The following is a 24,213-nucleotide window of genomic DNA, read 5'->3' on the forward strand; positions in this document are numbered from 1 at the left end:
TGCAGACAAGGGGCTTCTGGATGGAAGGACTGCAGGCGGGGGAGCCCTCGGGTGTAAGCAGCACTTCCCTGTGTAGCAGGAACTGAGCTGGTCGGCCACAAAGTCAAGCAGAGGACCAGGAGAGGGAAAACCAAGCGTCACACACTCACACTCGTACAGATGGCGCCGTCACCTCACCTTTCCATTTACCCCCACCAGAAGATCACTTCCTGCCCACAGCACCAGGATGGCAGCCAGCCTCGTGTCTGGAGCGACGTCCTTTTGCCACGGCTGCCAGAGGGTTGCTCTGCATATGGGGGGGTTCACCATTGGTGGCCCAACTCTCCAACTTTCTGTTCTTTTACTGGCGACCCACAACAACAACAACGTCATTGTCCTTCACTCTGAGAGCCCATTTCAATACACAGGATCTAGCAACGGCCCACCTTGAGTGCCACGAAGCTGAATGTCAAGGAGACAAACACCAGTGAAGGGGGTCTCCACAAACTGAGGGTGGCAGTTTAAACGGTGTCACATGACACACCCTGCAGGGTGACGAGGTGGCACTGTGAAATAAAAGAGGAACACTCAACGGTCCACGAAGAAAAAAACCCTTACAGGCCGGGACCCCGTAACAAGTGCGACTAGGTGGTCCATTCTGGGCCGGTGCTCCACTCTGTAATCAGACCTTTAAGCCGCTCGCGTTCGACCAAACACCTTGTAGTTTCACTTCAGACAATGACGACCCAGCGCCATGTCACATCCTGCCAGGACTCTGCCTCACCCAGCTGCGCCACACTCGTGTTCAATCTTCATTTATGAACTTCTGTTGTGCCCTCAGCATCTTGGCAGAACTCAATGAGTTTGTGCCATGTCAATAAAAGGAACGTAAAGCGCCATTTTGCCGCAGTGGCTGATTGCACAAACCTTCTTAGGGTTAGGGTTACCAGTAGAGACAACCGTCAGCCTAGCGGGCGACACCCCAATAAGGCGAGAAGTGGGCCCACGTGACGTGCGCAAAGGAAACGGGCGAGGAGATGAATGGTGGCACAAGCCAGAGAGAGCAGAGAGCCAGAAGGACGTCAATGCCAACACCAAATGTGCGATTGTGATTAGACACCAGGCCAGGGGAGGGCGCTGTGAACAGAAACCAAAAGCCGAAGGGGGGCCGTAAGCTCGAGAATCACAATGTAAGAGCAACGCTCCGTTTGTAGTCACATTCACTGATCACAAATGTCCATCATGGCGGTGCTTAACGCACCAGAATCAGGACCCCCCGGTAACTCGGACCAGCTACCTAACAATGGGGGCCAACCAAAACATCAGAGCAACAAAAAAAACTAACAGACAGGACTTCGAGTGGCACGTGCAGGAGGGTATAAAAGACGCCAACGCCACGGATGACTTATGAACCAAAAAATGAGCCTCCTGTGCAGAAAATGGGCAGCGCTCACTCGGCGGGCCAGCTGGCCTCAGGTGTGTCACTTGATCTTTGGGGACTTTAACAAGACCACTTTGGCCAGGAAGCGCATCGGAATGAGGTGCCCAACACGGCGGGCTTCTCACTTACACCACAGAGAAATGCCCAGTTGATCTGAAATCACCGCACACACGGAGGGGCCTGAAGACGTCTGTTCCTGATGGAGCTTGACTTGTCGTCTCGCTTGTCATCCAGACATTACGACTTTTTATAAGGTCACCTCCACACGCCATGACCACCACGTTACACTGAAAACCGAGGGGAAAGTAAGTAGGAGAGGTATGGAGATGTGGTGAGGAGAGATGATGAAGATGTGCACCAAAGAATCATGGGAATGGGCGGCCAATGGGGGCCAAAGCAGAGCTGGATGGATCAAAGCAGAGCGGAAGGGAAGGGGTCTTAATGGGGGTGCAGGACTGAGTGGTGTGGAGACGGAACATCAACTACATAGACAAGTAGGAAAAGATGAAGAGGAGGAAGACGAAGAGAAGGAAATAGAAAAAGTGGAAAAAAGAGGAGAAAAGGAGAAGAGGAGGAAGAGTATGAAGAAGAAGAGGAAGAAAAAGAGGAAGAAGAGAAGGAAGAAGAGGAGGAAAAAGGTGAAGAGAAGGAAGAGGAAAAAGAAGAGGAGGAGGAAGAAGGAGAAACCATCATCTCCCTCTCGATCCCGAGCGTCACTTTTCTCATTTTGGCTGCAGGCCTCTGATTAAGACGATGCCTGCTGGACGAGGCCCAAATGAGAAGCCCTTCAGTAAACAGAGCTCACTGGCACGGGGGGCACCAAAACATCGCAATTTTTGTTCATTCATTCATTCTAACTCCACACTATTGTGCGTGGGCACCGGTGCCAGCGTGTGCAACTTGAGCAAACATCAGTGGCATGCGTGTGTCTGTGCACGGGGTCAGAGCAGGACCGCTGGCATTCTGGAGTCCGGCCTTGGCTTTAGCAGCTCAGACTGATCAAGGGCTTTAGTGCCCGTCTCACCAGGCAGCCCTACAGGCTTCACGTACATCACGTTTGGTCATTAAGGGATCAGAGTGTCAGGCTGCCATTCAGTGTGAGGGCACTATGGGTGCCACTCTCCTTTTTCACACTTGTTTGCACCATTCATATCAACCTCCTCCATCCTAGGAGTAGTGAGTGGGTCTCTGCCAAAGGGTCCTACTGTTGAACTTCAGCTTTGTTTTTTGTCAGACGTTCCCCCTTTCTGATTTTTATTTTTGACATTGTCACACATTCACAGGTCACGAAGTGTCATGAAGTGCCATCAAGTGCCCTCTGAGTAAAGGTGCGAGTGTGGAGGCTGAGAATCGAGTGGTTTAGGAGGTCGCTGCTTTGAAAGGCCTGTCAGAGCCCTTGGCCGTCTTTCTCTTCTTCACCTTCCTGCCATTTTCCTACACTTCCATCAAATTCCCCTCCTTGTGTGATGCTACCCTCTCACTTATTGCCCTACTGAGTGTGCGCCACCCTGCTCGAGGGTGAAAACTGCGCTTGGCTCTTCTCTTGCAACCCTCTGAGTAAACTTTAAGGTCAGCTCACTGAAACCAAACTGCTGGTAACACAAAGTCAACACGCCAAGTAAGAACGAGCAGAGGATGAGGGCACTGGGGCACTTTACTGATGCAGAATCAAAAGGAGGAATGGCGAGCAAAGGGGACGAGAAACAATCAGGCCTCAACGAGGGGGCACAGAGCGGTACGGGAGGTGACAGACTCGAGGTGCTGCCCCCCGACGCGGCCCTGGATAAGCGGCTTAGGAAGAGGGGTGGCTGGATGTTTGCCTTGGCAGGAGGCTACTTGTGGACAGCGAGTGACAGGAGAGGGGACAGAGCCTGCAGTGTGTGTGTGTGTGTGTGTGTGTGTGTGTCTGGTACTCTGCAGGTCTGAACTTGCTGTCAAAAGAACAAACAAGTGGGAATGTGAATCCGATACGGTGATCTGTGAGCCGCCATTATAATTTACAACTGTCTCGACATGGAAAGTCACGATTACTGCCTTTTACTTGGGTCTCCCATTCCTCCCAGTTCTAGACTGCTGTTCTAATCCCATGACTGGGGCGCAAATGTACTGGCCAATCAGAAGACTAACGACGCTAAGCACGCAGTCCAATCCCAAACAGGCCTGGTTTATACTTATGCGACGCATGCTCCAGCAGATGCTACTGCTACACAAGTGTTGTACTGTTTATACTTGTGCACGTACTTTACATAAATTTGGAAGATTCCACCAGGTGGTAGTGCGAGATATCATCAGGGTGAGAACAAGTTTGGGTTTGCTGTGTTGTGAATTCGCTAAAAACAACCATCAAACTCTGAGGACACCAACTCACAATATCTCTGAAAAAGTTGGATGTTTAATGATTATCATCCATCAATCCAGGAATGCGCCCATTCCAGCTAGCATTGGGCATGAGGCAGAAACAATCTCTGGACGGGGTATCAGCTTGACACAAGGTGAATACTAGCACTCACATACACTGGCGTCATTTTAGCTTCACCAAATCCCCAAACCGGAGCACACTGCGGAATCCCGTCAGAAAAACATGCAAACTCCAGGCAGGGAACACCAGGGACTTGACTTCCTGCGAGGCAGCAGTGCTACTGCTCTGCCCACCGTGCCACAACCACATGTGTAATTATTAACAGTATTCGTTATTTAAATGAAGTTAATGATTTATCTGTAAAGTGTAAAACACATAGTTTAATGCATTTTATCATGAAACTGATATCAAGTATAAATCTAAGGATTCTAAATGTGCAGAGAGCTGGAATATCATAAATTTAATGTGTTCTGTGTGGCGATAGCTGCTTGCCACTGCTGTCAATGCAGGAGGAAGCCCCAGAATCACGCAGCGATTAACAACTGGGTCGTTTCCCCATTTATTTATCAGTTTTCCAATTAACAGCAACATACATACACATCTGTTCAAATACATAAAAATGTCAAACGTATCAACAAACATATTAGTGTTGACTATCAGACACGAACAATAAACCTATAATGCCTAAACCCCATATCCCACCCATAGGCCCACAAAAAAGAAAAATAGATAAAATAGATAATGATTAATTAAGTAATTAAACAACAAGAAAGTAAAAAAAAAAAAACACCCTAATACACAGGATGTTACAAAAAATAAGTAGATAAATAACTAACAATTAAAAAAAAAAAATTTTAATAAAATAGGAAATAAATAAAGTTCAATCAGGTGCAATTGTTTCCAAGGATCTAAAATAAGAAACAAAACGTTGCCAGACCTTCAAAAACCCATCAGCTCTCCCTCTCAGACTAAACTTGATTTTTTCAAGTTTTAAAAAGAACATAAGATCCTTCAGCCAGCGGGCCATGGTCGGGGATGTGGAGCCTTCAGGACAATAATTTCTATGTTGTGCTAACAGTGAAGTGAAAGCGATTGCATTCAATTGTGTACTATTAAAAGACGTATCATGATCTCCAGGAACCCCAAATATAGCGATCAAAGGACAAGGTTCCAGTCGGATTCCAAAACATGAGAAATAATGTCAAAATAGGAGGTCCAGTATAACTGGATTTTGGGGCAAAGAAAAAACATGTGGCTTAAATTGCAGGGAGAGGAGTTACATCGGTCACATAGGTCAGGAACATTGGGATAAATTTAAGATAGTTTAGACTTTGACCAATGTAGCCTATGTACTACTTTAAACTGAATAAGAGAAAGCCTTGCACAAGATGAGGAAGTACGAATCCCCTTAACTACACTATCCCAGTAGCCTTCTCTGAAGTCCAGGCCCAACTCCTGTGCCCAATTTGAAATAGTTTTATTGTCAAAGTAACTGTCCATTGAAAGAACAGTATTATATATTTGCAAGGTAAGAGATTTCTTATGTGAAGAAAGTTTAAATAAGTCTTCCCAAGACTGTTTAGGTGGGTGAATGGGAAACTCAGGAAAAATAGTGGAAGCACAGTGTCTACTGGGTAGGTTTTAAGATGAAGTTTACGACGGTCTACTTCAAAGATATAACAAACTACTAGATTTAAGTGGACATTGAAATTTAGCCCGAAATTTCTGCTGTACATTGTGTTCCTGTTGTGAAGATACAAATACATAAAAAGATGCCACGCGAGACCTTTAAATATCACTACGATGGGGAGTATGTGACGCTTGAATAGAAAAACACCACGGGTGCATTTGAAGGATCGAAGCACACACATCGATCCTATGGGATCTGCAAAGCGGCGTTCTGTCACATGTTGATAGCGAACAGACACTCTGCCATCACGTTCAGACTTTATCACACTGAGCCCTCCAACTCGCACACGTGGCACATTCATTTGGGGACGAGCTCAGAAGATGCATCAAATCAATACTGGGAAGGCGAGGCAGCCATAAGGCGTGTGCGTTCCGAGTGCTTGGCCTGCACGTATTTCTTTTCTCTTCCCAGTAAAGTGTGAAATATACTTAATGCTCGTCACCTGACCACAATAAAGAGCACACATTTACTCAGCGATTTCAGATGCCACCGCACTGCCCAGTATGACGAGTGCAGGCAGCTCACAGTCCCAGTGACACAAAGGTTACCCATCGACGCCAACACATCAAGAAGGCGGTCAGAAGCGATAATCAGGTAACAGCAGAGTGCATTAAAACAGAGCACAGTGAGCACCACCCAAGGGGACGCCAGTCATGCCCTCCTGCCACTGCCCACCCTTTACGTTACTGCAAATGTTGGACAGAAATCAAAGCGGGTCTGAACCACGTGGCACTTTACCAATCAGTCACAGTCATAATAATAATAATTCCTTACATTTATAACACGCTTCTCATAGTGCCACTTCAATGGGTGGCCATTTCTGCATGGGTATGCTCGCCACACAGGAGCAGTTAGGTGGTGAAGAGGTGACTGGGGGGCCCACTGGGTAGCATGCCTGAGCACAGCAGGTCATTACATCGGTGAGGGGGCCCAAATCTGGTGGGGGCACATTCACATCCAGATGTTCTCACAGTGAGTCACCATCTAAACGGTACCCAAGCCTGGCAGATATTCATTCACTTAGTGCCAACCAGACACATACAACACAACACACACTTTACCGTCACTTATGATGGCACTTCTGGATCGCTGGCCGCCACTGCTGGGTTGCCAGTTTGTCTTCCTTACAATGGAGGCAGGTCACACACACAACTGGCACTGCCACGCCACAGACTTCCACCCCTAGCTATGATGTGTTTAATTCGTCAAACCGCTTGGACAATCCACCCCGTGGGTGACAAAGTCACCATCATGTGAAAAAGTGGGTGACGTCACCAAAAGGGCTAAGAAACTCAGATTTAGGGAGTGATCATCTGGCACGATTTCATGTGCCCATGCGACTCAGCAGTGCCAGGTTCCACATTTTTGATGGCTGCTTTATCACACCAAGTTACATTTATGTTGAAAGAAAGAGAAAAGGAGGAATGTACCGAAAATGCTCTAAATCTTTGAAGATCACTAAGTGCAGATTTCATAAGTGTGCCCGGTTCTATATTGTGACACAAGGGTGGCACACTGGCACTGAGGAGACACTGGTAGGTTAGGTGAATGGGCAACACTGAATGGTGTGTGTGTGTGTGTGTGTGCCCTGCGACAGACTGGCGCCCTGACCAGGCTTTGTTCCTGCCTTGTGCCCACTGCTAGCTGCTACCCTGCCCTGGATTAAGTGCGTTCCAAAACAACATGACATAATTAAACACAAATGCCACATTTCATAATTTTGATGTGGAGGTCCTAGGGGGCTGTGTGTGAACAAATTGCCGGGCATGAAGTTGGCACCTCTTATCATGCACCTGAAATGAATCCTCACGATGATCATCTACAAGCTAATAGTTGTCACGTATTAACTTTACCCTTTTCCAAATTTCAGACTTGGCTGGTGGCACCTGTTGAGATTCACCTGCGAGTGCCAACACATTTCACATCTTGTGTCATGCTAAGCAGTGCCAACACGATGAGGTGTCGTCCAAGTGCCTTCAGATAGAAACGTTAAGTAAGAACAAAGGCTCGAGGTACTTGGAGGTTGAAGCAGTTGTTTGGGTGCTGTTATATGGACACCCACCGGGGGGCATCACATCAGCAGGCAATCTCCATTGACTAACACAGGATGCCACTTTGACCACAAATCTGCTCTGGCATAAAGTGGAAGTGTCTCGGGCCAACAACACCTCAGCCATGAAGTGGCAGACCCCACCAGCAGGCTGCCAAGTGCCAAGGCACCTAAACATGGCATGCCCCGTGTGGCAGACTCCCACACTGCCTATGGAAGTGACATCAGCATCAGAAGTTTCGTGCAATGGGCTACCATGGCCGGGCCTGAGATCACCATGCGCAATGCCAGGCGCTGGCCGGAGTGGCAAATCACGCTTCACCATCTAGCAGACTGTAACATCTAGAAGGGGGCAGACGATGGCAGGGTTTAGGCTTGGCCCCTTGCTGCCCGTCATTGGCACTATTAGGGCACTGTGAGCCACATCTTCTCACCCAACATCCACACCTGACCAGATGAACTCCCAAAGACACTCCAAAAACTAGGGGAATGAGAAAAGTGTGGGCCGTTATCAAACTGAGGGGGCAACTCCTGATGTGGTGTGGGTGTGGTGGTCTCTTTCACCATACAGTCAACAGGCTGGCTATCCTGGTGCCCCAACTCTCTCTTACTTAAGACGCCAGCCGGGGGGCACAAACTCACTTTGCGATTACAAGTTCCTGGCTTCTTCTCTGCACTCAACAGAAATCCCCATCAGGCCACTTAGCCTGTGACACGGTGGTCTGCTCGGCCACTCCAGAGTGGGCCCTCTGTGGACCAGGACCACGTGTGTGTGTGTGGAAGAGGAGTCCTCTGAGACCCAACAGAACTCTCTGAAGTCAAAGCGCAAGCTGGTCTGGAGGAAGACGTCAAGAAATCATGAGGTCAGGAAACTCAAATTGTAGGACATCAGCACAGGGGACGCAGCCAGAGACAGACGTCCACCATTTGAGTGAGAGCTTACGCCAGCCATCCAACTGCTTACAGTCAAGGGGAGAGGAAGGAGCTCCAGAACGTTCTGGAGCCACACAAGTCTACCGAGGAGCAGAGCATGTGACATGAAGCAAAGAGAGAGCTAACTAACGGCCAACTGGCACTTTAGAGAGTGACACAACCTACCTGGCAGGACATGCCAGGCCACACTACACGATAGCAGGCACCCACTCACTGCCACTCCTCTTCATCGTACGTTGGCCTTCGCAGCTCTGAATGTGAGGGAGATAAAACTGGGAGTGGTCTCCTCTGGACCTCCTCGTACCCTCAGATATGGTGGTGGAGATTTGAGGAGTAAACCACAAGACAAGGGGTACACTTTTACACCAGAGGTCCTCCAAGGGTCCATCTACATCGCAGTGAAACTGGACAAACGTTAAAAACCAATCCAAAAAAGTCATCATTTATATTGAGAAGAGCTGATGTTGATAGCTTTAGTATCCGGGGGGCCTCCTGGTAATCAATAGTTTTGGTTTTGCTATCAGGGGTGAGAATGGAGCTGTGATCCAAAAATGTCAAAAGTTGGCAAGGTACCTCTGGCCAAGTGGAAGGTGGGTACGCTCTAAAGCCAGACATTGGCACTGTCTCTGATCATGGAGAGTGTCTCCTACAAGGCCGTGATATCTCTGCCAATCAGCAGCTGCCCTCTAAAACACCCATAGGTCTGATCTGATAGATTTATACTGATAATAATAATAATAATCTATACTAATAAAAGGCAAAGCCCTCACTCACTCACTCATCACTAATTCTCCAACTTCCCGTGTAGGTAGAAGGCTGAAATTTGGCAGGCTTATTCCTCACAGCTTACTTACAAAAGTTAAGCAGGTTTCATTTCGAAATTCTACACGTAACTGTCATAACGGTCGATAACGGTTGACAACGTCCGCCATGTTGAACTTTCTTATTCATGGCCCCATCTTCACGAAATTTGGTAGGTGGCTTCCCTGCGCTAACCAAAACTGATGTACGTACTTATTTCGGTGGTATGACGCCACTGTCGGCTGCCATATTGAACTATAAGCTCAGCGCACAGCTTGGTCAGATTACAACTGGAGGGCCGAACTCACAATGTGGTATACAAAGAGATCCTTAACAAATAATTATTGGTATATTTTCCCTCAGTTTAAAAAGGTTTAATTTTCTTCTTAATAAAACTTTTAAGGCAGTTCTTTGCCGATGCAAAGCGTGGCTATTTTGCTATATATAGATAGATGTGAAAGGCACTGTATGATAGATAGATAGAGAGATAGATAGATAGATAGATAGATAGATAGAGAGATAGATAGATAGATATGTGAAAGGCGCTATATGATCGACAGATAGATAGCTCCTCCTAATATTTGGACAGACCACAAGTCTTCAGTGTTTAACAGGGTTACAGGTTACATTTCAGGGTTACAGAAACAGCAGAAGTTTACATTTTGTACCAAATCCTTGTATGTAACATCCATTTGAGCGAAGTGAAGGGGTACTCAGGTTCTCATGTTCACACACACACACACACTCACACTCACGCTCACATTATATTTGAAACGCCTCCACTTTTACGTCTACGGGTGGCATGGAGACATCACCACAAAGAGAAGTGAAAGCTTTAAGCGTCCCACCCAAGTCATCTAACGCTCTGGCTGGCCAACCTCCAGGTGGTCTGCACACATTTAGGCCGTGCTGCCCCATCGTGCCCTCATACAGGTGGCAGGCCTTAAAGAGGGCACAGCACCACAGGACATGCGCCCGCTAACACAAGGTGAGTAATCCCCATTTAGACGCTGTGAAAGCTGCTGCTGAAGGACACGTCATCATCCCACCTTACATGCCAGCCTTTACTTGATGCCATGGCACTCTGTGAAGATGCCAATGTAAGGGATTGGCCCGACAGCACCCACACTTAGGGCAGTGCATCATCAACGAGACCAGCATGGCCGTTCCCGACTCCTCCATCCTCAAGCCCTGCTTCACTCGACTGAGGACGTGGATCACATGACATGTATGAAGACCACCACCCCAGAGCGCCCTATTAAAGCACACCGTCACGAGCTCACAAAGCTTACCAAACGTGCCCACCCTATAGAGGTTGGAGGAAAACTCAGGGCATCACAAGAAACACCTGCCGCCGTCTTTGTTTTAAAGAGACTACAAACCGTCCACGTCCTCCTCCTCCTCCTCCACCCAGCCAGCCATCACGCCTGTGGACTTGAACTTTAAGTGCACTTCGAAGCCCCCCAGCCAACGGTCAGCCCCCAATATCAAGTGAAGCCTTACACACCTAATGGCTACTCAGAGGCCCAGTGGACCAGCAAGTCAGCCTATAAATATTTAAAGACGCACCGCCTGGAGAAGTCGGCTTTCACACAAAAGTGGAGCAGCGCTGAAATCAAAGACCACTCGAGCGCCTCAAGAGATGGTCCTCGTTTTTTAGAGCAGAGAATACGAAATCTTTACAACCACGGCAGACTCGAGGACTAGAGGGAGGAAGACAACCGCCAAGGCCGAGGGGCACAGCACCCGCCAGTGTGACCGCATCAGCCTCACATGTCAGCACGTGCAACTGGGCACTCTAGGGGGTCCAAGTCAGACCCCCAGCACCACGATTACAAAGCTGCCATCTGTAACCCTCAAACAGGCATGCGTCACTGGCCATGGCGACGGGCATCGAGTCGACAAACACAGCTCTGTGAGGCCCCCTCACCCACTTCACGCATTTACTTCTCAATTTAGGAATTATAACTGAACCAGTAACTGTGACCCCCACACACAATTCTGAGCAAGTGCGGGCAAGTGGGACAGGCACAACTGGCAGTGCCCATGGTGCCACTTAAACGAGGAGTGGGCAGCAAACTGGCCATTCCAGTAGAGCAGATGAATCAAACCCATTCTATTGGCACTCTGATGGGGCACAAGATGTGCAAATCCAAGCATGCCATCTGGAGTGGTCCTTCATGTCTTCAAGATGACGTCACGTGTATGTGTCTGTCACTAGTAAAGGCGGGTGGGCACTTCTGTGTCGCGCTAATACCACAGCTACACGTGGAGGGTACCCTGTTGAAACCAGTTCAGATCTCTCCGTCATGCCATGCCACACTATGGGCACGTGTCTGAATGCCAGCTGGTGGGGGGTTTATAGCACACAAATAAAGTGAGTGATCCTCCAGTAGGTGGGCGGTTCTCCCCCTCCTGGGTCCTCTGCTGGTGGAACCCAGTGTCTGCCCGCCACGTTTGCCAACTTCTTCAAACACTCGTTGGCTTCCAAACCGGCAGGAGAAGAACCTGCTGACAAGTCATGAGGGTCTGCAGCTCCGGCCCTGGTGGGCTACTCTTAACTAGTCACTGCCAACTTAAGACTCGGTCCCCTGAATTGTTTCATGCCATCCTTAAGCGGCCCCCCAACCAGAAATGAGATGTGAAGTGGGCCGACAGTTGACCCTCTAAGTCGGGGCACTCAAATGCTACCCAGTTTCACTCCATTTAGTTCATTGTTGATGCCAGTTAAACCCGTTCTTTCATTCCATGTCTTGCTGCTGCCCTCTTTCGGGTTTACTTTTTTCTAAGAAGACCACCAAAATGTTTTGTGGACCCCAGCAGGCCAACTTTACTTAAATTAGCAAAAACTGGTCACTAATTAAGAAGAGGCTTAGAATGAAAACCTGCAGCCACTGGGGCCCACCAGGACCAGAGTTGGAGACCCCTGGTGCAGGGTTTGTGCCAATGCAATGTGTAGGTGGTGTGCACCAGGTGGTACACGGGCACCAATGGATAAATCAGCCTTATGCACACCCTGTTAAGAGTACTGCCATGTAGGTGAACCTGACTGGTCAGCCAATGTTCGACAAGCAGTGTGCCCGGGGATTATGGTGGGCCTGAACAGACCCCCCAACAACAGAATACGGTCCAAAAAAAAGGAAAAGAACACCAGGAGTGAAAACACAGAAACAAGCGACCAGAAAGGAAAAGTCAGTCAAGGAGAGTCAAACTGCCCACCCAGAGAAGGAAAAACGTGGCGCCAGGGCCTGAAAGTCAAAGGTACCAGTCACTGAGGGGATGGGGAGTCGTATCAAGTGGGCAGGGGGGTAACCTGAATACACCATCACTGATCACTGCCATATATATATATAAAGAAATATACAGTTAATATAGGAAGTGCCACGCGCCGTGACAGTCACATGACCAAGGTGACACACAAATGATGACACGCCTCAATTTACAACACAAGAAAAACCGAAATAAAAGCAGAGGTGTAGAGCGGTGGGCACTTTACACAAAGCAGGCCACGTGGCACCAGTGGGTGACCCTGAGCAAGTCGAAACGGACAAATGGTCGCCTCGAATAAGAAAATGGAAATGCATGGCAGGTTAAAGGTGCGCCAGGGAGTGCTGAACGATATTCCAGATCCTGGGCATGTTTATGTGCCCAACTGTGAGCTCTGAACACGTGCCTTCAGGGAACCCGAGCGGTAACCAGACTTTCAACACGTGCCCCCTGCAGCAGCCCCCCAAATCCGGCCATCCTGTAGATGACGATACGCAGTGTTGACCAAAACGCCGACTGAGGCCTTCACCAACACGCTCACTGCCACACACATCACCGCAGTCCAACTCGTCGTGGCACACAACTCGCTCAGCCATTGTCATGAGTATGCACACACGGGGGTTCTCCAAAGACCCCCTACAGAGCATCACCTCTTCCATCCCAGGACCTCATTAAAGAAGGACGCATGTCCAACAGGGCCGCCACTTTGTTGGACGTTTTACTTCCCTTTATTTTCACCTTCACTAAACGCGGTGCCTGCACTGCGCCCAAACATTTATGATCTCTCTACTTCTGTGCCTATCCTAGCAAAGTGGGCACAAGGCGGGAGCCACCACGGACAGAGTGCACGCGCACACACACTTCAGCAGTGCCAGTCACTCTTGTCTGGATGGGTTTGGGATGGAGCAGCCAGAGGGTGAGGACCACCGCTCAGGAACAGGCCACACAGACCACCAACAAGCCCCAAGCACCGGGCAGCAGCAGCCTGGTGTTTTAATGGTCAGCGTAATCTACAAGTACATGTGGATGGGCACAAAGTGCCAAAGAACGGCTGGAAGGCTCAGCACCCACCTGGGCTCGTGTTCACCGCACACTCCCTGGTTGGATGGGTTGGGTTTCTTTTTTTTTTTTTTGGGTTGTCTGTACGGGTGGTTAATATGGAGGTGCCCCAGCTCTGGTGCCATCCCAACCTTTTCTGCAGTGCCACACAATGCCTGTTGTGAGATGTACTTATCATCATCTAGACGCACCAACAGGACTGACCTCGCAGGAGAAAGACGGTCCGTCCAAACTTGACACCACATCCTCTCCGAACACACAGGACATAGCAGAGCAGGTGGAGGAGATGACACGCCAACAGGTGGCACACCTCCGGACTGGCACCTCGTCTCTGTCACCATATGCCACACAGCCCAACAACACTCTGGCAAGGGGACCACCACAGGCTGGGGTCTAACGTGCAGGACTCCAAATTGTGCAATACACCTGGATGGATGGATGAAAAAGAGAGAGAAAGAGAACGAAAGAGGAAGAGGGCGACGAACTTAACTCCAATTCTCTTAATGCTCGATCCAGTGAAGTGATAGAACGAGAAGCACAAGTAGAGGAGACATCGGCGCCATCTTTCTTCAGGTTTGTGAATTACAGGGGCTGCGCACATTCAGTGACGGCTGCACCGCCGAACACAACAGTAAAGCCTGGACAGCACTTGTAGGCCTCAGCCCCTGCACTTGGCGTCACTCGCCAGATTAGAGAGGAGCTCACGGTCCTCAAAGTCGACTAAAAACAATCAGGACCACCCTGGTCTGCCCCATAGACACCCGTGATGTGTATTTTTATGGCGACACCACCAAGAACAGACATAAATAAAAGCGTCCAATCGAATGGAGCCGGCGGAGCGAGTTGTTCTGAGCGAGGGGCTTGCCACCTACCCAAACCCTGACTCCTGATGAGCAGACCCTCTTGCGTGGCACCAACGCTTTTGTATTCTACCTTCTTCAGGTTCTAAAGCTCCGCCAGCTGCTGTGTTTTAAAATCTTGAATGAGCAGCAGAGGCGCCACCTCGGTGAATTACAAACACGGAGTTTATCAAGTCCCACACGACGCAGATGCGCTCACCAGCAGATCTCTGCGAGGGCACAGCGCCGTACTGTGATGGGCGGCCATTTATTTCCGATCTAAACCGGAGGATCAGCTGTGCACATCACACGTGTTGGACTCCAGTGCCTCTTAAACTGGCACATTTCACCTCCATCCGTGCCCCTTCCGTACTCACGGCTCGGATCAAAGGCCACTCCCGAGTTGTGTCCTTGTCAAGGCCTCGCTGCTCCCCACACGTCGTAAAAGTACGCATGGCTGTGCCGAGCAAAGGTTGCCACAAACAGCGGGCACAATCAGGATATGGGTGGGAAGATTACAAACAAGTGTGCCACAGCTGGCGTTTTGGAAAGACAATGCAGGCATTTTCAAATTTCATGCAGAGGCCATACGTGGACCCTAAAGCTGGCACGTGATCTGCAGCACCACTATCTGCGGTCTTCCGAGTGGTCCTCAAGCATGAGAAAGGGTGAAGGAACACAAAGATGCTTCCACTGCCATCATTAAGTGACATGCTGTGTGACTGGAGGACCCCGTCTCCCTTTTTATTCACTCACTTTGACACATTGGCACAGAGGGCAGTGCCCAGTGCACCTCTGTATGAAGACTGAGCAGTCAACTGATATCTGGAGGGGCTTTCCTAAAACGACAAACAGCTTGGCAGGACAGGCAACTGTAAATGAACCCCCACAGGCATAGATGTACTGGCGCCTGCCCTGTGCTGCCCGAGGAGTTGCATCCTGAAGAGAATTAAAGGAGAAGTTCCATGGCATTCAAGTTGAAGTTATGCCTTCACACAACGTGGTATACATGCAGGCGACACACAAAACTGTGTGTCTAGAAATTTAAAAAAATACCAGGATGTCACTGGCACTTCCTAATGGGGCACGTCTGGAAAATAAAGGCCTGATCACTTACTGATGAGGCAGCAAACGTTTCAATATAAGAAAACAAGCCTTCTGCGTTCACGATGCCAGTTGGTGACAACGGGAGAGACCAGGAGATAATCGCCTTGTCAAGATGCTGATCTTCTCCTCGAGCTCTCTACTCACGTGTGCGACTTCTCACACAAACACGAAGGCAAACGGAAAGAAAAGCAACAGTGCGGCCAAACGAGTCTACTGTGATTTGGTCTTTCAAAAGGAAACAACATCCAGGGAGTGGAAGGGAATTGTGGAAGAAGAGGAAAGCAGAGGTGGCGTGTGTAGACATGGCTGCTTGTCACAGCACTGTGTCAATGACGTGTACAGGAGATACCATTATTGGGGGCGTGTGTGTCGTCCCTGCGACGGGATGGCACCCTGTCTAAGTGTTGCTCCTGCCCTGTGCCCAGTGATTGCTGGGATAGGCTCCAGCAGCCCCGTGACCCTGCCCTGAATAAGCGGGTAAGATGGATGGAAAAGAGAAAATGTAAAAAGCCACAAGACAGAGAGTGCCAGTCCCTGGACCCACGAGATCAATGACACTCCCTGGCATTGCCATTATTAATTGTCTGTCGGTCGCCCTGATCCCATGTGATTTACAACTTTTTGAGAGACACGGGGGGTTTGTCTCATTTCTTTTCGTTTGTGTTTCTGACTGGAGTCCAGGCTTGAGGTCACACTATGAGTTTGGACTCCAGGCTGTGATGGAGCCCCTCATTGACCCGCCATGCCAGCTGTTGATTGCACTAATTAAAGAGAAGCCCTGAAGTTGTGGGTTCAAATTCCTCTTCAGACACTGTGCCAGGCTGCCCGCCTCATGAGCACCGTAATATGTTAGAAGGCCATTTGTTTTCAGCAGTATTCCTCCAGGAGATTTGATGATGACTTTCGCCCAAACACTTGACTTGTTAAAGCCCACCTTTGGGTGGGGACGTCAAGTGGCAGACACATCGGCTTTTCCAGATAATGTGCTCTGCAAGTGGCCCCTACACAGATGGCTCCTGCCTTGTGCCCAGCACTGCCAGGATTGGCCTGAGCCACGTTCAGGAAGAAGCTGCGTTACTAAGAGAACACACACACTCAGTCACTCGTGTCACACACACACACTCACCTGTCACACACTGTCACGTGTCACACTCACTCACATCACACAGTCACTTACGTGTGACACACTCACTCACCTGTCACGTGTCACACACTCACCCATGTCACACACTCACTCGTGTCACTCACACTCACTCACCTGTCACTCATTTGTGTCACACTCTCGCTCACGTCACACATATAAAGCCTCGCCAGGACTTTTCCTTCCCGTGTGTGTGACTAGCTAAGGATTGCCATAAACAAAGAGGCCGTGTGTCATTTCTCTTTTGTCCCCAGCAGGTGGCACAGCGGGCACAGCTCCTCCTCGGTGCCCTGGCCAGGCTCTACCTGCAGACCCTTTTCTTTGCACACAGCCACACTTGGCCTGTCACGACTCGTCCTTTGTTTGGTGTTTTTGTAAACACACGGTCACAATGCCAATGGACGCCATTAAACTTCACTCTGATAAAGGGGAGCAATGAGGGCAGGACGTCATCTGCTGAAGCGAGTCAAAAGAATGCATGAGGAATGGGCACCTTTACATCTTTTGTGCCACACTGAACTCCAAGATCTGCACTGCACAAACCCAATGAGGCAAAAAAAGCAGCAGAGAGTGGGAACAAAAGACTTGAAAGGGAGAAGTGACCAAGAGGCTGACCATCAGGAGGGGACACGACTGGGGTCAGCAGCACATGGCGGGCACTCCATCAGTGTGGTGTGCCAACTAGGTGCCTTAAGTTGATGGTACTATCAATCAATCAATCAACATTTATTTCTAGAGCACATTTTCATACAAACAGTAGCTCAAAGTGCTTTACATATTAAAGAATAGATAAATGAAAGACATAATTATAAAAAATAAATCAACATTAACATCGAATAAGAGTAAGGTTCAATGGCCAGGGGGGACTGAAAAAACAAAAAAACTCCAGACGGCTGGAGAAAAAATCAAATCTGTAGGGATTCCAGACCATGAGACCGCCCAGTCCCCTCTGGGCAACTATCAAGAACCTGAGGCTACAGGAGAATGAAGAACCCTGGAAAACAAATGAAGCTCGGCTGCTAACGACATCCTGACACCGAGGTGAGGAAATGGGGGGCACGAGGAGGCATCGCTACAACAAGGTGGGCCGTGCCAGCTAGAGGCACGCATGCCAGAAGCACTTCCAGAGGGTGCGTTACTGAAGGTGCCCAACACAAGTGTGATACTGACCACTTGTGGCCCGGGCACCCACACTTACTCTGAAGGTGAAACCTAAGGAGGGGCTGCCCCTGGACGAGGACCACCATGGGTGTGGCAGCTGTAAAGTGTTCAGGTGCCTCCAATGTGCTTAACTGCGGTTTGTGAATTTCGCCGATTCACATTTTTCCGATTGTCTTCAGAGATGTCCCACATCCATATCTGTGTTCTCACGAGTGTTTATCGACAGGGACATGGCTCCCACAAGATGTCACGGGTGCAACGCTGCTGTGACATCACAACACGCCTGGCGTGCCGTTTGACACTACGCCAGCCTCTTGGGAGCCCAGTTTGGCTTTGGCCCCCAATCTCCCAGCTTGCACCTGTGAAGGCAGCACTGGTTTGGTTCATCTCCGGCTCACTCCACTCCTGCCAAAATGACAAGGGAGGGGTGAGACGTAAAGTGCAGGCAGGAAAGTTACACCTTATATGTAGACAGCCCCCCAAAGTCACGTGCGCTTACACAGACAAGGTGACAGTGACACTTGCCGTATGCTTGAACATTATGCCAGGCAGAGCTGCGGACCACCTTACCTCTGGGCCACGGGGGCAGGTTACAGAAAGTGCTAGAAGTGGGACTTGAACCCGTGGGCTTACACTAACAGCGATTACTTCAATACGGGGGGCTATGTAAGAGTCAGAGCTCAGCCTCTCTGTAGTCCTGTAAAGCTTTGTCATGGTGGGGAGACGATGACACCCAATGGATTAGCTGGAGATGCCCAGGGTGACCATAAAACCAAAGACCCCATTAAGGGAGGGCTCAAAAAAAAAAAATGACCCCAAGACAACCTTCTTGACTTCTCTGGCCCTCTAAGCCTGAAATTCAAAAGCAGGTGTGCCCCTCCTGTCGATGCCACCCCCTGGACTCACATATTGGGGCCTACAATTAGAACCCATAAGGGGAACGTTTCACCGCACCTCAACTAAAAGCGCAAATCGCCCGACACAATCGGAAGGAGGCTTCCCGGTAAGGTTGGCATGTCGGAGGTGCCAGCACATGCCAGGGTGCCAATCACACGCAAAGCAACCCTACCCCAATGTCTCTGGAGGAGCCCCCAACAAGACACTCTCTGCCAGCCTCCCTGTGCCCGAGTCTGCTGCCAGGTGAGGAAGGCCAACATGACTCCTGTAAAGTACCACCTGTCACCAAGAAGGCCATTAGAACAACACGAAGTCCAACTGCTGCTTAGGCTGCTGGGAGCAAAGACGGGAGCGGCACCTGTGAGCCCAGAAGTCGGGCACAAGAATACCCGCGCCATCGAATTCCTGCAAATCTGGGAAATTTGAGACATTCATTCAACGTCTGTTACACGTAATGCCAATGACGGCTACTGAAAGACACACGCGGGCACTGCAGAGGGCCAGGACAGCACAGGTGAATGTCAAGCTGGGCATTACCCGCAGCGCCAGTCTAACAACAAACCTGCGAGGTGGCTCATTTTCCCCAGCGGGTACTCGGACGACCTCACACTGGCCAACATGGCAGCGGCGGACCCACAAAAGCAGACACCTGCTAAACGCCCCCGAGCAGCCCACCTCAGTGGTGACAAGACGAACAACGCGGAGATTTGTCATCGTGGAGGAGATTGCGACTGGGGGGACGGAGACGCAGAACTTCAGGCCACCTCGTGTCTTCCTACTAAAGACACCACACTGCGTGGGCACGTGCTTCATACTGTAGATCACACACATTTACACATCTTCAAACATTCTCGCAATCCAAGCACACCCCAGAATGACCCGGCCTTCGGTGGTCTTGTGTCTTACGCCACTAACAGCAGCAGAGCAGTGCGGGGGTCCCCTTGGCAGTCGGTCACATGACCGCAGTCTCCAGGCTGTCTAGACAGAACCAGCCGACATCCGAACTCCTCCACCTCGCCATGCTGTCCATCGCAGCACAAACGGGCCCGCAGTTGGATTTCAGTCAAAGTGACTGCCGTTTTGAAACTCAACCTCCAAACACGGAGACATTCAGGCAAGCAGCAGGGCCGGTGGACGGACACAACTAGAGCAGCCGGACAAAGCCAAGCTCGGCAGATACGCTCCAACCACACGCCAGCGGCGGGATGCCAGCCTAGGAGAAGATTAACGGGCACATGCCAGCGGGATTTCCAAGTTTCTCCGGCCCGCTCACACGGGCTTTCCTAAACCAGGCCAAGCAAAGGGCTCCACTTGTGAACCGCCATGCCCGTGGGATTCCACTTCTAGAAAGGGGTTTTGTGACAGGGAGACCCTTCACCGAAAATCACCTTTAATGACACACCAAGTGACAAGAAGAGCCGCCGCACACGCCGAGTTCCTGCACTGACCCCATTAGCACAGCGTCGCCCCTCAGCAGTGGAAACAAAACGAAGACAAAAGAAACCCGAGAGCTCCGAGTGGCATCCCCTCGACACGTCTCACCAGGAACGAAGAGATCCTGGCATCCCACAGCTGGAACTTAAACGTCCTCAGATCATGAAAAGCAAAGCCACCTCGAAAATCTCCCAAGATGTCACAAACTGCCCAACACTGGCAGCTAAACCAGCTTTGCCATCAGGAATGCACACAATTGGAAAATTAAAGGAATTACAATCCTCTGTCACTCTTCTAACTTTGCAGGATGAGAACGTGTGAGATATACAAAGGTATGCCCACCCATCACCTGTGCCTAGCCCACTCAACAGCACCACCTCATTTAGCCACACTGGGCATCGTCACTTTTGACCCTTGGAGAAGAGCGTTCACCAACACGTCACGTAAACACACAGGACCTCACAGGTCAACTGCAACTCTAAGCCACTGAAGGTGGCACCAACCCTGCCAAGAGCCTCGTAGGTCAACTCCAGGACCTGAAGGTGGCACCAACCCTGCCAAGACCCTCGTAGGTCAACTCCAGGACCTGAAGGTGGCACCAACCCTGCCAAGACCCTCGTAGGTCAACTCCAATTCCAGGCTCAGCCTCACTTGCCAACCCCCATCTAAAGCACAAGAATCAATGGCATTACTTGCAGTGACACCACAGGACGGCGGCGATGGGCACATTTTGACAGCTGACATCAAGCTAGTTAGTACCCCCTGTGCCCTCCTGAAAACGGGTTTGTTGGTATTTACCAGAGAGAAGAGGTTGGAGTGGCAGTCTTCGAGGCTCGCCCCGTTTGCCACCCAGTTCGCTGATGCAGTCATGATCCTCGGCGAACCGGCTCACCAGAGCTGGGCATGTCGGAATCGGGACCGGGACTCAGAAAGAGCCAAACCGGGCCACACAAGGAAACCAAAAGGAGGACCAGAGCCAAGAACTTCAAAGTGAACCCAATCAGGCCCCTTTAGCTCCCAGAAGATGAAATGCAAAGGGGAAAAAAAAAGGAAGGGGGGAAGGTTTAATATCCACAAAAAAAAAGAAGAGCCGAAGTGTAAGTGCTTGAGCAAAGCCAATCCCCCCTTAAAAAAAAAATAAATAAATAAAAATCTCCGTGAGACTTGTAAATCCAGACAGGAGTTTCCAGTGGCAAGTGAAATCCAGGTCAGGAAAGGGAGGGGGTCCTCATCCAAGGCGATTCAAAACAAAACCGATCCTGCGTAATCCAGCGAGCCTCAGCAGCACATCCCCAGCAAATCTGTGCTTTCGGTTTGATTAAAATGAGCACATAATCCACACACGAGGAGCAAAAACAATTCCCGGCGTGTTGTCTGCTGAAAACGATCACATGAAACGGGCTGACCTCCCCCCTCCCACCCTCAGCCCACTTTTTTTTCTGCTCCTCTTCAAGTCCCTTTCGTTTTTATTGATTGAATTTGGGACAACTTGATCACAGGGAGAGAGGCCGTTTCGCTGCAATACACGTCCGCCAAGCGCTAGAGGTCCGTGATGGCCGTGGAGAAGATAAACAGTGGCCAAGTTGAAGGAGCCAATCCGTTCCTCCTTCTGGTGAGTAAAGATCAAATAAAGCCCCCGTAGTAAAGTTATTCGGCGGCGCTCAGGGCTCTCTCCTTTCGCGATCCTGTGTTTCTAGCGCCACTCACCGCCGCGTCCTGTCAGCAGTCGGAACGCGTCGTCAAATGTTTTCATCCTCGTTCCACTTTCCAGTAAATCGCTAAACAGCAAATCTGCGAGGCTTTTGTTTCCGCCCAGTCGTTCGTTCGCAGCTACACAACATCCAAAGGTGCGATCCGGGGGCTACCGAGAAGCTCTTCGAGCCAGCAAAGTCCTGTCAGTTGGCGAGCATGACAGAAGGCAGCGGGCGCCTCAGATAAACCCTTCCTTCCTTTTTTTTCATTTCATCGTGACGAAACGTCCTCCAGAAAACAACAAGAAGAAGAATCAGCAGCAGAAGAAGAAGAAGAAGAGGAGCGATCGAAGCTGAAGGAGGGAGAGCAGGGCTGGCGAGGGTCGATGCCGCACGGCTGAAGGCCCCCCGGGTCCGGAGCCGTTACGAGATTCGGATGTGCATTTTCAGTTTACCATAAAATATGTGCATCTGACACACGCGCGTTCACGCGCGCACACACACACATACACACATCCACACAAAAACGGCGCAATCGCTCAGCAGCCGTCTCAGCAGAAGAAGAAGAAGCAGCAGCAGCAGCCGCCACCGACGCTGCCGTCGTCTCCCACCGACCGACAACAAAAACAAGAGCCGCCCCCTCCACAAAAGCGCCCGACTGGCGCGTCGAGGGCTTCTTCGGACACTCCACGAAGGATCGCACGGGACAGGTTTCCACTGGGCTCCGGTGTGCGGGCGGCTTGGCTGCTTCCACTTTGTCCGTGCAGGCTCACAGGCAAACGGGCGGGCAGGCGACTGGGAGCGCGGCTCGGCGCTTCTCAATGTTCGCGGCGCGCACACCGCTGTAATGGCGGTGCTCCGACACAGCGCGCCTCTCCCATTGGCCGCCGCCGCCCACGTGACCGTCCCAGAGGACTCCCTCGGAGGAGACGTTCGCACAGCGCCTCGCTCCGGCCGCCAGGGGCGCTGTGCGCCGCTACGCCTCTTCACGCGAAGTGTGGCCGCGATTTCCACTTGAAGCGCATTATCTGCGTCCGTGCGTGCGTGCGCGCGCGTGTGTGTGTGTGTGTCAATTACACTTCCGAATGCGCGCTGACTGCTGGATGCGTGATGCCGGGCACACACGGGAGGAGGACTGTCCAGCGGGCACCGGGAGCAGGTAGAAGCCCAGGCGATGCTCGTTCCAGCTGGACAAGAAACGGCGATGGAAGGAGGCGCGTAGGGAAGTACGTGTGCCACACACATTAGCAGGGACAGACAGAGGCACGAAGGCACTATATTATAGTAGATACACTCAAAAGAATGAACTTCACTTATGTAAGTAACTTAAAATAATCACGTTTGGGGAGATTTCGTAGATTTTTCCATAAGAGTTTTTGGAAAAATATGGCTATGGCGTCATTTTCTTAGCTGTCACAAGTACACAATTAAATCATGATGACACAAAACCGTTACATTATTTTGTTTTATCAGAATCGTCATCACTTTCTGGGAATCTTATCTTGTCTCAGCTGTTCAAATTTATTCTTAATTAAAATATACACTATTTTAATACTCAGAACATGGAATGCCCATTTGTATTACACACAGTGGAATTAAGTTATCTTAAAATAAACACGGGATTACCCTACATTTGCATAAAGACACGCCCCTTTTGTTGCATTGTGGTCCAAGGGTCCCGCACACCAATGCATAGCTGGAAAGAAAGTCAGTTCGTTGTGCCCGAGTGGCAGCGTGGGCCTTGTGGAGTCCTGGAGGCCGATTTATGATACGAGTTTGAGACGCTGGCAAATGCGTTACCCAGTCGGCTTCACAAGGGCCTCCAATACAACTGAGTCACTAAAAAATACAGTCGTTAAAAGTGACACTTGAACAAAAAAAAGAAAAAGAAAACAAAAGAAACGCGTGCATTGTATTTTGTGCTGTGTAAATAAAATGTATTTTATAAGGAAAAAAATTCCATAATCATTATTGCTTCAGTTAATTCAGAAGAAAGAGTTATTTGAATATTAATTCTCAATGTCTATAGGTAATGAATCTTAACAAATTACATTAAATAAAATATATTTATTATTTATGTGTGGATTAATACACAACATATTATATTTAAGTAGCATTTAACATATTTAGGTGGAAAAACCTAACAGAAAGGAATCCAAAGATGTATTTGTTTGAGTAATAACAAGATCTGCATATTTGTGCTAAATTAGAAAAAACCTAATTTAATTACATGTAAACAAGTGTCATCATTTTATTAACTACATCCAAAAAGTGATTTATTTTTAGTGTACGTTCACATAAGGCCGCCTGAATGCGTTAGATCAACGGTATTTGATTGAATGGAAATGTGCACCATAACTGATA

General features: G+C 49.7%; 1 protein-coding gene across 6 annotated transcripts in view; it reads right to left on the reverse strand.

Annotated features, from left to right (window-relative positions):
- Positions 1 to 22,699, reverse strand: part of LOC120541053 (mediator of RNA polymerase II transcription subunit 13-like) — a 154,315-nt gene extending 131,616 nt beyond the window's left edge. For 5 of the 6 annotated variants that reach the window (XM_039772323.1, XM_039772320.1, XM_039772319.1 and 2 more), the window contains exon 1: positions 20,957 to 22,699. In XM_039772323.1, coding sequence (XP_039628257.1) covers positions 20,957 to 21,028 — 72 coding nt within the window. In that variant the 5' untranslated portion in view covers positions 21,029 to 22,699. Of the gene's footprint in view, positions 1 to 13,783; positions 13,883 to 20,956 lie in introns of those variants that run through there. The other variant, XM_039772321.1, reaches the window with a different exon arrangement.
- Between the last annotated feature and the right edge of the window lie 1,514 nt (positions 22,700 to 24,213).

Source organism: Polypterus senegalus, chromosome 12 (genome assembly GCF_016835505.1).
Source record: "Polypterus senegalus isolate Bchr_013 chromosome 12, ASM1683550v1, whole genome shotgun sequence".
In the NCBI taxonomy this organism is placed as follows: Eukaryota; Metazoa; Chordata; class Cladistia; order Polypteriformes; family Polypteridae; genus Polypterus; species Polypterus senegalus.